General features: G+C 45.4%; 1 protein-coding gene across 1 annotated transcript; it reads left to right on the top strand.

Moving 5' to 3' along the window:
• Positions 1 to 5,639: 5,639 nt before the first annotated feature.
• Positions 5,640 to 16,130, top strand: SLC25A28 (solute carrier family 25 member 28). The gene is made up of 4 exons (XM_012103183.4): positions 5,640 to 6,022; positions 12,771 to 12,999; positions 14,060 to 14,116; positions 15,285 to 16,130. Exons 1-4 carry the CDS (start codon positions 5,732 to 5,734, stop codon positions 15,800 to 15,802), a joined length of 1,095 nt encoding a protein of 364 aa, XP_011958573.3. The 5' UTR covers positions 5,640 to 5,731; the 3' UTR covers positions 15,803 to 16,130.
• Positions 16,131 to 16,394: the final 264 nt, after the last annotated feature.

Here is a 16,394-nt window from a genome sequence, read left to right as displayed (position 1 = left end):
GTACAGTTTACAAAATGGTGTAAAAATAATTGTTTAGGGGAATTATTTACACAATTTACACCATGTTTCTGTCAAAATAATAAGGATATAATAGAAATTCATAAATGAAGGCAAAAAATGAGTGGCAGTGAGAAGATTTGTGCCCAAATAATAATATGTATTTACTGTATCAAATAAAATTTTTTTCTGGTGTCTATTTCATCTTCAGTACAAAATGAACTAAAACTTCCTACTGGATAAGAACCAGTGAAGCTAAAGTAATTTGGGGGTGCTTTGTCTGTGAGCCAGGCATGATATTAGGTTTGTTTCTTAGACTGATCAAAATAAGTGATTTTGTTTTGCCTTTTTTTTCTTTTATAAATAAGATCATTTAGGAGAAAACATTAAAAAAAATGTGATAGTAACTACCACCATCTGAAAAAAAAATGTGCAGAGACAGTTTATTGCTTAAAGGATGATGTAACTAAAGTTCCAAAAGAAGACACACTTTTAGTTGTTGGCTACATGGAGGTTTTCATGCACCAGGGCAATGAATTCTAACAAGATGAAGGATGGTGGGCAAAGGCACTCTTGTCTTTCATATGGTGGAAGGACAGACTGAGAAACGGGAAGAAGGAAAGGAGAACTGCCTTATCTGCTTTCTCAGGAAGGTTAGTTTTAAGAGAGATGCGGAACAACAAATCGATTCCCTTATACTGTTCCCCACATACCCTTTGGAAAGTCTTCCTGTACACATTCCCCAGTTGGAAACTGATAAAATATATAACTCTATCTTCTCATCCCTTCAGTCCTTACTGATTGCCCCCTCTCTGAATTCCTATAGCTCTTATGGTCTATTCTTGATAATTTAAGAATCAATTTCCCTTTCAGTAACTGTAGAGAAATCAGTCTTATTTTCAAGTGTGGCTGCCAGAATCAATCCCGTTCTATATTATTCTCATACTTCATGTCTGGTCATGAACAACAGAAATTCAGGGAAAGAGAGTAATGTAAGTAGTAGTAGGACCTGTTTTAGAACTTCAAGATGAGATTTTTATAAGAACAAAGAGCAAAATGCATTCTAGGGAAGATATAAATCAGTTGTAATGAAGACTCAGGCTAACAGCAACTTCATGAACAAGCTCTCTCCTGTAACAGAGCATGTAGTCCAGAGCACTAAGGCAGCAGGTTTTCTCTGCCTCTTGCTCTGCCACCTGCTAAGGTAGGCCTTGTCCTCATGACCAAAAACGGTTGACATCTTCTGGGTCTGTATTCTATCACTGGAAGGGAGAAAATGAGGAAAATATTCAAAGGGGACAGACTCTTCCCTTTTAAAGGCAAAACCCAGATGTTTCCAATCAATTACACTCACATCCCACTCGCCAGAAATTAGTCACACATACAAAGCTAGCTGCAAGAGAAACTGGGGAAAAGCTGCTGAGAAGCCACGTGCCCAAGCTAAAACTTGAAATATCTGTTACTAAAGAAAACAAGTGGTCTCACAGATTAACACAGAAAATGACAGGAGGTAGAAGAGAGCATAGGAAAAACAAGTGTCCTAAGAATATAAGATTCTACAGTGCTCGACTGAAGAGTTGCAGGTGTGGGAAGTTATTGAGGGTTTATAAAGAATATCACCAAGAAAGTTGTCTGTTTGCTAATTTGTTTTCTAGGAGAGTTTAGTGCTGGTGAGATGTAAGATACAGTATGTAGAGATGTGATGAGAGGGTATATCAGAGTTAGGATGGATAAGGTCCTTGTTATTTGAAGTGTGGCCCAGGGTCTCAAACAGCATCAGAATCACTTGGGAGCTTGTCAGAAATGCAGAATCTTAGGCCCCACCCAGACCTACAGAATTATAATGTGTCATTTCTACAAATTCTTTAGTGAATAACACTAAAGTCTGAGAAGTGCTGGGCTAGCTTATGCTATGGTATGTAATAGTCCTAAAATCTATACTTTACAATCACAGATATTTCTTGCTCATGCTGAAAGTTCATCTGGAAGGAAAGAGAGTGGCAAGTAAGTGACTGCTTCATCATCCTCACCCGGACCCCAGCCTGACAGTGCCTCTACCATCTGAACATCACTAGTCAGGTGGCAAGGGGAAGTAATGTGTGGTACTTACACTTCTCTCACATTTCCTTTGTCAAGCAAACCCCATAGCAATGCCTGTCTTCAAGGAGATAGGAAAAACAATTTTACCATGTCCCTAGGAGGAGAGGAATCAAAATACCGGTGAAGCCAGGAGACCCCAGAGGTAGGGAGGTCTTTCAAAGGTTATCACAATGTACATGTAAAGTGATCAGACACTGGGGGAAAATATAGTATCATTTGGAAGGAAAAGGAGAGTATGAACAACAAAGACATTTCAGAATAATTATCCTGAAGCAATCAAGGACTCCCAGCTTTAGAGTCTGATAGGGTAGAAGTGAAAAACTGCGGAGGAATTGGTTGTTGTGGGGAGCAGAAAGGCTGAGTTTGGAATCAGTCAGTTCAATCGCTCAGTCGTGTCGGACTGTGACCCCAGGGACTGCAGCACGCTAGGCTTCCCTGTCCATCACCAAACCCTGGGGCCTACTCAAACTCATGTCCATCGAATCAGTGATGCCATTCAACCATCTCATCCTCTGTCATCCCCTTCTCCTCCCGCCTTCAATCTTTCCCAGCATCAGGGTCTTTTCAAATGAGTCAGTTCTTTTGCATCAGGTGGCCAAAGTATTAGAGTTTCAGCTTCAGCATCAGTCCTTCCAATGAATATTCAGGACTGATTTCCTTTAGGATGGACTGGTTGGATCTCCTTGTAGTCCAAGGGACTCTCAAGAGTCTTCTCCAACACCACAGTTCAAAAGCATCAATTCTTTGGATATGTTAAATCAGAAATTAAAGTGGATATTCACCCTCCACCTATCTTTCCAACCTCATCTTCTATCACTCTCTCCCATCCCCAACCATGCTCCAGCCACACTGACCTTTCTGTTCCTTTGTATACCAACCTTGTTCTCACCTTAGGATTGCTGCACCTATAGTTTCTTCTGGAATGCCCTTCTCTGAGCCCATCATGAGCTCCTGCCTGTTATTCAGAACTTACCACAGTGTTAGTCACTCAGTCATGTCCAGCTCTTTGCGACCCTATGGACTGTAGCCTGCTAGGCTCTTCTGTCCATGGGATTCTCCAGGCAAGAATACTGGGGTGGGTTGCCATTCCCTTCTCCAGGGAATCTTCCTGACCCAAGGATAGAACCTGGATTTCCTGCATTGCAGGCATATTCTTTACCACTGAGCCATCAGGGAATGCCAGAGTGTTACCTCCTCAAAAAGGCCTTTCCTAGTCATACAAATGTAGCCACCCAGTCACACATTATCCTAATTCCCTACTTTAGTTATCAGCATAGTATCTAGGGCTAACCAATATTTTTAACGGCTTATCCCTCCCTCTCCATTAAAAAGTAAGCTCCATGAAGGCATGGACTCTATCTTGTATCACCAGTTTCAAATACAGTGCCAGGCAGAGTTGGTACCCAATAAATATTTACTGAATGTTCACATGGAACTTTCACTTACAAGATATGCAATAAGGGAACTATAGATAGGTCTCCAATGAGGAAAACAGATTTGGAATAGCAAAGTTCTGTAAACTATTAGATGAATAGGAAGTATTTAAACCTTTAGGAATGTTCCCCCTTAGTGGGTAGAAAAGTGTAGGAGATTCAGAAGTCTAAAGGGTAGTGTCTCCTGAAACAAGGACAAGGTTTCAGTGAGTGATGGGTCAATGATGGGCAAGTGTTACCTCTTAGTGAAAAATGGGAATAAGAAAAAGAACATTGGATTTGGAAAGGTCATTTGTGACCACAGATTAAAAGAGCAAAAATGTAGGGCTTAAGAGAAAGGACTTGGCAGGTATAGCTCATTAGTAGAGCAGTTTGGCAGTTAAGGGAAATTAGTACTCTAGCAGGATTGAGTGAGTTTCTTTTTTACGAAACCCAGGCTTCTTAACTGGAAGTTAATGGACCCCTAGGGGGTCCACAAGTCACTTTTAGGGACTCTGCAAACTCAGAAATTATAGGCAAAATTTTGTGTGCACAGGGTCAGAGGTGCAGGGATGAGGATTTGTAGTTTCATTATTTTTCAAAAGGTCAAGACCCAAACGGTAAACAGCTATTGCTGAATAGGAAGAAAATAAGTGAGTTTGTTAATTAAAAAATGAAAAACTCGGAGGCCCAGAAAAGGGCTAAGCTTTAAAGAGAAAAAGAAAAACTGCTTATCTAAGCAAAAGCTAGAAACAGATTTTTTTTTTTAAGTTCACAATTACATCATCATTTTAGTAAACGTGGGAGTAGAGACCTATCTGGAAACGCTGGAGAAACTTGTGCAAACACGATCCAGTGAAGGGTTACTGAAGCCGGGCAGACGGAGTTCGGAAAGCCTGTGTTCATCAACCCAGCCTGAAGCCATAGCAAAGCACCACCTGTGTATCCTCACGGCCCAGGTGATGCTCAAGGCTGGGGGCTGCTGACATTGTTCTTTAACCATAAGCGTCCCTCTGAGACTCCAGCCCACCTGTCTGCGAGGGAGAGCCGTCTTAAAACAAAGGAATCGTCACCGGGAAGGGGCTCATCAGTGAGTCAGTTTAGGGACAAGCTTCCCCTATTTGACGCACTTTCCTGCTGTGTTTGGGCAGCAGCTGCCTCCTGCCCAGCCTCCCCAGCTGTCATTGTCTCTGAATCTTCCCGCCCCGACGTCGACAGCTCTCTTCCCGGCCTCAGTTCTCGGCTAGACTCAGGGTATAACGTCAGCAGGTCTCCCAACTCATTCACTCAAGAACTGGGGGGTTTACTGGGTGACTCTGGGGCCTGAGGAGCACCGAGCCCTCAGGAGTGTGCCCGCACATGGCCCACAGGGAACAACACTCCCGACCTGACAAGAGTTTAACCGGCCGCTGCCTGCATGTCGCAACAGCTTTCGTGACAGACCGGTGGGCCACGCCAGGGGATGCCAAGCCCAGGCCGGCTCCGCCCCACGTCAGCCCGACATCCCGCGGGAATAGAGCTCTCGCGCCAGGGCCACCAGTCCGCACGCAACCTGCGAGTCTAGGGATTCGGGGCAGGCGCTTGAGCGCGGATCTTAACGGCACCAGTCAGCGGTTTGACCTTGAAGGCCGAGTACCGCCCTCCCCCCCTCCCCCTCCCTACCCCCCCAAAGCGATGTAGCCTTCAGCGCACACAGCTCCACCGGCGCCAGTCTGGGGCCCAAATTCCGCCTCGATAGCCCCTGGGCGCTTCACCCTCTTCCTGTAGCCAATCAGATCCCGACGTGATGCTAGCCAATGGCCGGGGTCAAAGCATCAAGGGTGGTTGAGCCTATCAAAGTTCAGCCTTAAGTTTCTCCCGCCCTCCAGAAAAGTCGGAGGGCGGGTTGATCTTACATGCTGGCCAATCAAATGGCCAATAAACAAGAAGCTTCCAAGATCAAAGGGGAAGGGGTGGGATCTAAGCGGTAGCAACGCCGCGGGGCGAAGAAATGACAGGCAAGTTCACTAATACCACAGACATATTTTTTTACGTAAACTAAGAGGCGGAGCTAACTTGGCGGCTGCACCAATGGCTGACTGAGGGGCGTGTCCTCGGGGCCAAGCGGGAGCCGGAGGCCCCCGGCTCTCTGGGCCGCGCCTGAGGCAGACGCGACGGGGTTGGGGGGCGGCGGCGGCAGTGGCGGCGGTGGCGAGGGTGGGCGCCGCAGCTGGCCCGGGTGGATGGAGTTGGAGGGGCGGGGTGCTGGCGGTGTGGCGGGGGGGCCGGCGGCTGGGCCGGGGCGGAGCCCCGGGGAGTCGGCGCTGCTGGACGGGTGGCTGCAGCGGGGCGTGGGCCGGGGGGCCAGCGGCGGGGAGGCCGGGGCCTGCAGGCCCCCTGTACGACAGGATCCGGACTCCGGCCCGGACTACGAGGCGCTGCCGGCTGGAACCACTGTCACCACGCACATGGTGGCGGGCGCCGTGGCAGGGATCCTGGAGCACTGCGTGATGTACCCCGTCGACTGCGTCAAGGTGAGACCTGGACCTGCTCCGAACCCGACCTGGGGCTGACCCGACCCCCTGGGTCATGCCTGGAGCCAGGATCCCAGCCGAGAGCCGGAGCCGACAGGGTTTCCTTTCTGGCTCCTACCACCACCCCACTATTCGACCGATACTCCGTGCAAGCAAGGTCCCAGCCGGGAATTGATCCCAGTCAGGAATCGGGACCCATTTCTAACCGTCAGTGAGATCTGAATCCGGACTCTGGGAAGGAAATCTGTCAGCCAAAACCCTGGATCCCATCTGGGACTAAACAGGAATAGGGTGGGATGGGAAAGGAACAGGTAAGTGCTACTAACTTCATTAAGGTAACGCTTATTGAAGACCCAGAACAGGATCTTAAAAGTTAGAGATGTTCCGATTGCTTTTACAAACTAATCTTGTGTGTTTACAAGTGACAGGGCAGGAACCAGAGTCTGGGATATCTCAGCTAGATGAAAGATTTACTTATTAAATCTTAATCAATGAGTGAGTGGAAATCTTTGTACAGTCAGAATTCAGAGTTCCTGACTGGAAATAGTATGAGAAAGACCAGGAAAAAGTTTCGGTTTCTCAGTGCAGCAGGCCTGATACCCCACCTATTTCCTGAACATGAAAATTTAGCTGGGATTGGGGTTGTGTGTGTGCAGGGAGCACATCACCCCTCCTAGGAGGGATGGACCTCATAGTGTATATCTTTAGCCACTTGAAGTTGACAAAAAGGGAAAAGTTGCCTATAAGGGAGGCATGACAGTATTGGAAAATAGATGTTAGTGTGAAGAAAGTAGATGTTAGTGTAAAGAAAATGAAACGGGACCAACCTGAGGGCATGATTCCTGGGAAAGTGAAAGTAATTTCATCCACACCAAGCAGGCTCTTGAGTGGGTACAAGACTAGGTAGTGACTAGGTGTTTCTGAAGAAAGCTGGGTAACGAGGGGGAATGCATTGTTCTTTACAGTTCTTATTCTTGTGCATTGGCAAAGGAGCCACCACTAAATAAGCTGAGTGAGAAGTAAACTCAAGGGGACTGTTGAAATAAATATACTGACAGAGACTGGTTCTTCCTTTACATGTTAAGAGTAAGAGTCGAAAAATATTCTCACAGCTCTTGGATGTATGTCTTCTTCTCAAACTAGGGAAAGGTTACATGTTCAGGAGGAGAGTATTAACTTGGGAGGAATAGAAATAAATAGTAAAATCCATGAGAGAGGAGTAAGAGGATGGCTAGTGCTCTAACAACATTGAAATGTCGGATAAGTACAAATTAAAAAGATTCCTCAGACATTTATATAGAATCTAGATTGAATGACTATGAGTTGTTGACGCTGTGTATCCAAAAGTTAACATCTAACTGCAAAGTAAACCTCACTATACTTGAACTGTGAGTAGAGTCTCAGAGTAGATAGTCTAGGGTGCTGTCTTTCAGGATGGGTAGCAAATGAAAACTGGATCAAGGAGAGTAATGGCTTGAAAAATGCAATGTAATAATGTGACTGACTTAGAAATATTACCACAGTGACTGACTTAGAAGTATTACCACAGCTTTTCAATTTAAGTGTTGTCCCACTACCTTGGGCAGCTATCTCCTTACTCCATATATTTATATAAATACTGTTTTTGTTGTAAACAATCTGTAACTTCCTCTGTTAGAAATGCTTCTAGAAGAGGGGTCCCTAACTTCCAGGCCATGGACTGGTGCTGATCTGTTGGATCAGCGGCGGCATTAGATTAGAAATAAAGTACGCAATAAATGGAATGTGCTCATATCATCCAAAACACCCTTCCTCTGTGCCGTCTGTGAAAAAAAAAACAAAAAACTGCCTTCCATGAAACTGGTCCCTGGTGCCAAAAAGGTTGGGGACTGCTGCTCTAGAATACTTGGCTGCATATCCTTAAATGGGGCAAGTCTTTGTCCTCTGACAAGATGGAGTTGCTGTTTTAGTCATTGAAGCCATTCAGAATCAAATGTGGTAGTTCAGGTGGGAGAACAAAATGGGTAATGCTGATGGGGGTCAAAGATAAGGTAGGACAGGAAAGCAGGGAGACTGATTTCCTCCTGAGCTGATAAACCCACTGAGGGAACACTTGGAAAGAGAAGTTCCAGAAATGTTTTGCATAAATGCAGCAGAATTGCTGAAATAAGTCACTTGCAGGCTTCCGAGGTAACTGTTTTGAAGAACAGTTCTTATTCATTTACATAAGCGTTGGAATTTTTTTTTTTTTTGATTAGTAATACAACATTACAGTCATGCCTCAAAGCACTCCATTAAATAATTATTTCATCTGGAGGAAAAAAAATGCTCAGGAGTTTTCAAAAATACAAAAGCGTATTTTAGAAGAATCATTTTCATTTGCCATAGATGCTGGGATTTAAATGACTAGAGGGAAAAACTCTGTGAGACCATTAGGACTCAGGGTCAGTTAATACTGATTATAGCAGTAGATACTGTTGTGCAGACTTGAAAGTAAAATTCAAATCTCTTCCTTCAGAAGGGTTTACAGCAGTAGATACTGTTGTGCAGATTTGAAAGTAACATTCAGATCTCTTTCTTCAGAAGGGGCGTCCCAGTTTACTTGTCCCTAGGCAGCCCTTCTTCCTCTTTTACCATAAATAGGTGGCAGAGAGGAAGAGCAGCCCAAAGTCCCTAAGACTAGAGGCAGGTATCTGTGTTGGAGCCTAAAGGCCAATCACAGTGTTTGCTAGTGAAAGCTGACAGTGCCTCTGGCATGCAGGACTTGTGCATCCCCAGGCCACTTATCAGGGTCAGTTCAGTTCAGTCACTCAGTTGTGTCCGACTCTTTTGCAACCTCATGAACCGCACAGCATGCCAGGCCTCCCTGTCCATCACCAACTCCTGGAGTCCACCCAAACCCATGTCCGTCGAGTCGGTGATGCCATCCAACCATCTCATCCTCTGTCATCCCCTTTTCCCCCTGCCCTCAGTCTTTCCCAGCATCAGGGTCTTTTCCAGTGAGTCGGCTCTTCATATCAGGTGGCCAAAGTATTGGAGTTTCAGCTTCAACATCAGTCCTTCCAATGAACACCCAGGACTGATCTCCTTTAGGACAGACTGGTTGGATCTCTTTGCAGTCCAAGGAACTCTCAAGAGTCTTCTCCAACACCAGAGTTCAAAAGCATCAGTTGTTCGGTGCTCAGCTTTCTTCACAGTCCAACTTTCACATCCATACATGACCACTGGAAAAACCATAGCCTTGACTAGATGGACCTTTGTTGGCAACGTAATGTCTCTGCTTTTTTTTTTTTTTTTTTTGCTTTTTAATATGCTGTCTAGGTTGGTCATAACTTTTCTTCCGAGGAGTAAGCATCTTTTAATTTCATGGCTTCAGTCACCATCTGCAGTGATTTTGGAGCCCAGAAAAATAAAGTCAGACACTTTTTCCACTGTTTCCGCATCTATTTGCCATGAAGTGATGGGACCGGATGCCATGATCTTAGTTAGTCGAGTTAAATATCCTTGGGAGGGACCATGGGAAGTCAGCATAGCCTGGCTAGGCTACAGTTATTCAACCAGCTATTTCCATGGTCATAATAGGTTTGGAAGTGCAAGTGAAGTCCAGTTTGGAAGTCCAGTTTTCCTTTTCTGTGCTTCAGAGGCAAGCACCAGACTTTATTTAAAAGGGTAGGTTCTGCAGCCTAAAGCAGTCAGAACTCTTCTCAATATCTTGTTAAGCACCTGTCACCAAGGTGCTGCTTTTTGGCTTTGCAATGGTGAAGCAAATAAATCTATAAGTTAAGGAGAAAAAGAACAAAGGGAAATAGATATTTTCAAACCAATGGAAGATTAGGAGATGGAAACATTGGCTTCTTTGATTTTCTTGTATCTAATAAGTATTCAATGGCAATTGCTCATGTTTGTCATGCCCTGTTTGATGTGCTTTGCAGTTATTGATTTAATCCTTGGAACAGCTTCATGAAGTAAACACCATTTTCATTATTTTATAGATGAAGAAAGAGGCAAGTTAAGTAACTTTCCACAGTCACACAGTTAGTGGCAGAGCCATGATTTAAACCAAGTCTGACTCCCCAGCCTTCCATACAGCCTCCGAAAAGCAGATTTCCAGAACCAAGCGAGGCACAGAATTTCACAATAGTGCTTCTTCCTAAACATGACCTGCAGATGAACAGCTGGACATATCGATCATTGCAGCCACAGAGGAACTTTAGAGTGAAAACAAAAAATGAAAAATCAGGCCTGATCTATTAGTGATTAAAGAGCAGTTAGTTGCCCATCCATATCTTCAAAAACTGGTAACACAAGACAATGCTGCCATGATCTGTAAACTCTAAGGTATGAACTAATATTTCTGAGAACCATATTTGAATACAATAAAAAGCCTTGTATTTCTGACACCTCATAAATTAGCAATGGCTTTTGCATGCTTTAACTCTGAATCCCCACAATAACCCTGTGCACTAGCCATCCTTGGTCTCATGTTATAGATGATGGCCTGAAGCTCAGAGGTTAAGTGACATACCTGAGACTACACAGCCAGCAAAGCTGGGGCTCCTACTCAGGCTTTCATACTGAAATGTGGCTTGGTGTACCACATTGCTTCCTTCCCTATTAGCATGACTTCTTCAAAGCCAGGCAGTGGTTTTTTTTAATATCGAAGACTATTCATTAATACTTTAGAGATTTCATCTTTCTCTTCAGGAAGCCATATTTGTTTTTATATTTGGTGTGGCTTAGGCCTGGGTCCTCTCCATGAGGGTGCATCTTCATTGAGTTAGAATTGTGAGTTAGGTTTAGACGTGTGTGTAAAATGTTCAGTATAACTTACCACCATCTCTTGTTTCTCTTGTGGGTAAACGGTTCCAGGCCTCTGAGGCCAGACCTTCAAGTCTGGTTACCCAAATATGACATTGACTCCAGCAGAACACTGGGATTTCTAAACATTCCCTCAGAACAAGATTAGTTTTTGGACAAACCTATGGAAACACACAGTTGTTAAGCTACCAGTTTATCTATTAGTGTCCCTACCCAGCCAAGGCCTGTCGTCTCCTTGAATAACTCCTCTGATGAATTTTATCCTCCCAGGTGATGTGAAAGATCAGTAAACACATTCTTTATTGGAAATTGATGTTTTTTGGTTGTTTTGGTTTGTGTTTTTTATTGAGAAGTAAAAGAGAATGTATCACATTGTGGTAAGTGATCCTGTGTATTTCTGATTGAACTTCAAATAATTAACCTTTTATCCAGTTCTTTATTGGTAGCAGGAAGGAGAAAATAACTCTAGAGGAATTTGGATTGCTTGCGGCTAACTAGGACTTGTTAATATGGTTAGAGTGTTTTCTCCCATACTTTTGAGGAGAGACATTAGTCTTGGATTCCAGATGGACAACAGGAAGGTTCCAGCTGTTCAATCCAGATTGAATCAGTGACAGGAATGAAGTAGGAATTTAAACAGTACTTGGGCATTAGTTGCCCCTATTGGTTCACTAATGGTGTTTTTGAAGTGGTGTAGACAAAGCTAAGATTCTTCATTCTTCCATTCATTCATTCAACAAACAAATCTCAAGTGCCTACTGTATTGCAGGCGCTGGATATTGATTTTATACTATCTGATAGTCTCCAAGCCACCTTAGCCTTGAAATGGGTCAGTAAATAAGAGATCTGCCCTGTAGACTCATCTCTCAGAGAAGGTCGTCAGTGATTTGTGAACTATAAGATTAATTTCCCAAATTTCAATGAAACTTTGTCTAGGAACGTCATACAGAATATCTACTATATACATTCATTCCAGTCATTGAATCCTCTGGAGATTCCAAGGGTTATGTTTCACTAATTTTTATTCATTGATGCCAGTTTTGGAATTTAGTCAGTTTAGATTAGAAATTTGGAATCTCCCTCACTTTTAGAGACAAGATTGGTTTCCACCTTCATAGTTTGAGGGTAAACTTTCTTTCCCAGGAAACTGGACCAGTATCTATTAGGAATGTTATTTCTGCCAAAAGTGTAATATACAGGCCCAGCTGCCAATGCCAAATATTCTGAAGAAGTCAGATTATCAAGCTTATATCAGAGGTTGAGTCCTCATTTCATTAGTATGTGATCAGGGAGGCCCAGGATCACTTTTCAGTAGTAATAAAGTATATTGTAAATAGCTAACTTTAGAATCCACTTGTAAAGAGCTCTTAGCCTGAGTTTATTAAGATACCAAAGCAACTTCTCCTGAAACACAGGCTTAATATTTGTTGCTGAGGCTGTGAATCACTTTGGAGTTCAAGAACACTTACCAAGAAGTGATTTTTTGAGGGAAAATAATGGTGTTCTACTCATAGAGTCATGTGTTATTGTTTAGTCATTAAGTTGTGTTCAACTCTTTTGAAGCCCTGTGGACTGTTGCCTGAAGGTTCCTTCTGTCCATGGGATTTCCCAGGCAAGAATACTGGAGTGGGTTGCCATTTCCTTCTCCAGGGATCTTTTCCAACCTAAGGACTGAACCCACCTCTCCTGCATTGGCAGGTGGGTTCTTTACTGCTGAGCCACCAAGGAAGCCTGTAGAGTCATAGATGACCAGGGGAAAAAAAAAAACAACAAAACATCCAAGGCTTGGAAAGATTGGATGTAGATTTGGAAGGCAGTAAAACTGGATGCCAGGTATCACTTCTGCATATTGACACGGTTTCACGTAGGTCTGCCCAGAGCTCAGGCTTGAGTGCTGAGACTGGGAGACGTCAGATCCCTGACACTGCACTTCCCCCTTCTGTACTTTCAGACCCGGATGCAGAGCCTACAGCCGGATCCAGCCGCCCGCTACCGCAATGTGTTGGAGGCCCTCTGGAGGATTATAAGAACGGAGGGCCTGTGGAGGCCCATGCGCGGCCTGAACGTCACAGCAACAGGCGCAGGGCCTGCCCACGCCCTCTATTTTGCCTGCTATGAAAAGTTAAAAAAGACATTGAGTGATGTAATCCACCCTGGGGGCAATAGCCATATTGCCAATGGTATTGAGCCTTCCTGTGCTGGTTCTCCCACTTTCCCAACTCTTTGGGCTTTGCTGCTATCAGTGCTTTCCAGTCTCAGCATGGTTTGAAGCTGCAGCTTTGGGCTGGGGTAGGCCAGATTATAGAGGAGGGACTTCCAAACCTGATGTTCTAAGAATGAGCTGCTTCCATCTCACGCCTTCTTCCAGGCACCTCAACAAATGGTTACAGTATCCTTCCTTATGTACCTGCTTGACTCCTTTATCTTCTCCCTGGCATCAACTTCTAATGCCCTGACCATGTAGAGACACACACTGAGCTGCCCACTCTATGTATATCTTGGTAGTCAGATGTTAATCCTGGAGCCTCAATTCTTCGCCTCACATTTTCAGGATCCCAATTGCCCGGAGGCAGTTTGTGTCACAGAGGACAAAACAGGAGCTTAACAAGAGAATGGGGGTGGGGCCTGGGTCTTTTGTCCAAAGAAACCGGAGGTTGACGGTTGTGTGGGAGTGAGGGAAGGGATAGCAGCCTGGAGAAAACCAAAGTGAAAGGGGAGAAGAGAGGAGGAGGGACAGGGTAGTTCAGGCCCAGAGAGGAAAGTCTAGATGGACAGCTGTTAGGCTCTGGAGACAGGCCGGGCAGCATGGGGCAGCAGGGCAGAAGGGGGGGCTCTGTGGTAGAGACCCAGCCGCCTGCCCCTCATGTGCTCCCTCCAGGGGGCTGATCCGCTGGCATCCCCTGGCCACAGTGAACTAGCTTCCTATATGGGGCATGAGCTGCATCTGTCCTTAGAGCCATCTTTGTTGATGAAATCTGGGCTGTTCTCTCAGACTCTTCCTGGCCTTCATATGGTAGCTGTGGAAGGCAGACTGATGGCCATAGTAAGTTAGGGGGAACAAATAGCCTCGTTTCTCTCAACAGGCATCTAGAAGCAGTGGGTTCCCGTCTTTTAAACTGGCTGTTAGTATCCCCTCTCCCTGCTGTGGTTTATCACAGCCACTCCCCTTCACTCTGGGGTCTCCCTGAGTCATTCACCCCCTCCTGGCCTTACATGTGGCAGTTGTTTTTTCCTTTGCAGGTGCAGCTGGGTGTGTGGCAACATTACTTCATGACGCTGCCATGAATCCAGTGGAAGGTAATGATTCCTCACCCTTTCCCTCTGGGTAGCTTCATCTACATCTCTAGGCTTTCCCTTAATTTGGGGTTTGCAGAAGAGAGCCAGGGAGCACCCCATCAGTTTTGGTGGGAAACCCTGCTGTGTTACATTGTCTTACCAGTAGAGGGCACTCCCTCCATGCTGTCAGTGCTTAGGAAGATTCCCTTAGGCCGGAAGCATATTCACTGAGATTTAATTCATCTGGGGGTTCCCTAGAAAAACATCAGACTGTCTGTGGCCTGTTCCTGGGCCTTCCTGAAAGTCCGCTTTGTAGTGGATTTGATCTAAAAAATTTAGCAGATTATTTCAGTTCTCTTCAAAGAGATGAAAATGGATTTTGCCATTTGAAAATACTGCCTTTCTTATTGGAATGAATAATGGTTGAGATAGAAATGAAAGGGTAATTTAGCAGAGCTTAGTCCCTGCAGTGCTGCTTGGATCTTGGCTTTTCAGTTGTAGAATGAGGTCCCCAAACAAATATGAAAGGATAGCACAGTTGCCATGTTCCTTAAAGTTCCAGTTCTTTACCTGTCTGGGCAAGACCATGGCAAGGAAAGGGCCAAAGCTAAGCTGAAGATCTCGAACTCATACCATGAATCCACTTGAGGGGGTGGGAGATGTTTGGAGACTAAAGTCACACTCTCCTTGGCTAAGACTTTTGATTTGGTCGCCCTTCTCCAGCTCTTCCTTCTGTGGAAGGATGGTGTCCTCATATTGTAAGAGTTGGCATTCTGTGTACCAAGGATTGGGATTGTTAGGGCTGTGTGTTTGTTATTATGTTCACTGCCACTGAATCTTTTCTTGCCTTGGGACTTAATGAAAGAGTAAGATGGTAGTAATAATAGGTACTTATTTCAAGGAAACCCTATGGAGTCTCAATGGTAGATATATCTTGTATATTAATTGGTTTGTCTTAAAGAAATCCTACTGGCAGTGGTTCCATTATTTTTTAGCCCTTTATCAACCCTCTCCTATCCCCTCCTCTCAGAAAGGGGAACTTTCACTGAGCAGGCTGACTGACAACTCACATACTTTTGTCTCTCTCCAATCCATTGGCTGATCCGCTGACTTGGGGCTCTGCTCCTGGACGCTCCTGCTCGCCGGCTGAACGCTGTCGCTGTTCCCTGCTCACCGACGGCGCCACCAGTGGTCAAGCAAAGGATGCAAGTGTACAACTCTCCGTACCGCCGGGTGGCAGACTGTGTCCGGGCAGTGTGGCGGAACGAGGGGGCCGGGGCCTTCTACCGCAGCTACACCACCCAGCTCACCATGAACGTGCCCTTCCAAGCCATCCACTTCATGACCTACGAGTTCCTGCAGGAGCACTTTAACCCCCAGAGACGGTACAACCCCAGCTCCCATGTCCTCTCCGGAGCCTGTGCAGGAGCTGTAGCTGCCGCTGCCACAACCCCGCTGGACGTTTGCAAAACACTGCTCAACACCCAGGAATCCCTGGCCTTGAACTCCAACCTTACAGGACATATCACAGGCATGGCTAGTGCCTTCAGGACGGTGTATCAAGTAGGCGGGGTGACTGCCTACTTCCGAGGGGTGCAGGCTAGAGTCATTTACCAGATCCCCTCCACAGCCATCGCTTGGTCTGTGTACGAGTTCTTCAAATACCTGATCACTAAAAGGCAAGAAGAGTGGAGGGCAGGCAAGTGAAGCAGCACCAAATGGAACCAGGGTTCAGCCAGCACTGATGCCCTGCCCACCCCAGCCATGTTCTCCGCCTTGGGACGCACCCCAGCCTCGAGTGGAGGAAGGAAGGCAAGAGGGCTCGCTCTCCCCAGGCTCTGGGTGTCTGGCTGACACCAGTTCCTGCCGCCCTCTGTCGCCACCGCCTTTCCTTCCGGGCCTTAAGCAAGTGCAGTGAGTCACACCACAGCATCTCTGACACTCTTCTTCCTGGGCCTGATGACCTGCTCTAGACTGTTACAGAGGGATAAGCAGCTCATTCCCCTGGTTCCTAATAAAAAGCCTTTAAATGAAATGGTTTCATTGGGTTTGTATTGCCAAAGGGGAAGTGAAATGCTATCAACTGTTCTTGACTTGAAGCGTGAATTAAGGGGCCCAGAGGGAAGGTTGATTGCATTTGTAGTTTTTGTTTCTGCTGTTTTCGTGGTGATTTAAGACTCTGGGATCATACTCCCCCTGGGTTAGTAATAGGCTCGAAGGAATCTCTCTGATGGCAGGAACAATGGGTCTTTGTGAAAGTAAAAGTGTAGATCCTAACTAAAAAGGTGCTCTTGATCCT

Source organism: Ovis aries, chromosome 22 (assembly GCF_016772045.2).
Source record: "Ovis aries strain OAR_USU_Benz2616 breed Rambouillet chromosome 22, ARS-UI_Ramb_v3.0, whole genome shotgun sequence".
Lineage (NCBI taxonomy): Eukaryota > Metazoa > Chordata > Mammalia > Artiodactyla > Bovidae > Ovis > Ovis aries.
Note: the sequence above shows the minus strand (reverse complement) of the source record. Positions and strands in the feature narration are given on the sequence as shown.

Bases quoted from the DNA above. Each gene is read 5' to 3' on its own strand.
- SLC25A28 (XM_012103183.4), top strand. From the start codon at position 5,732: ATGGAGTTGGAGGGGCGGGGTGCTGGCGGTGTGGCGGGGGGGCCGGCG. The intron at 6,023-12,770 runs GTGAGACCTGGA...CTGTACTTTCAG, and splicing joins ACCCCGTCGACTGCGTCAAG to ACCCGGATGCAGAGCCTACA. The intron at 14,117-15,284 runs GTAATGATTCCT...CGGCGCCACCAG, and splicing joins TGCCATGAATCCAGTGGAAG to TGGTCAAGCAAAGGATGCAA.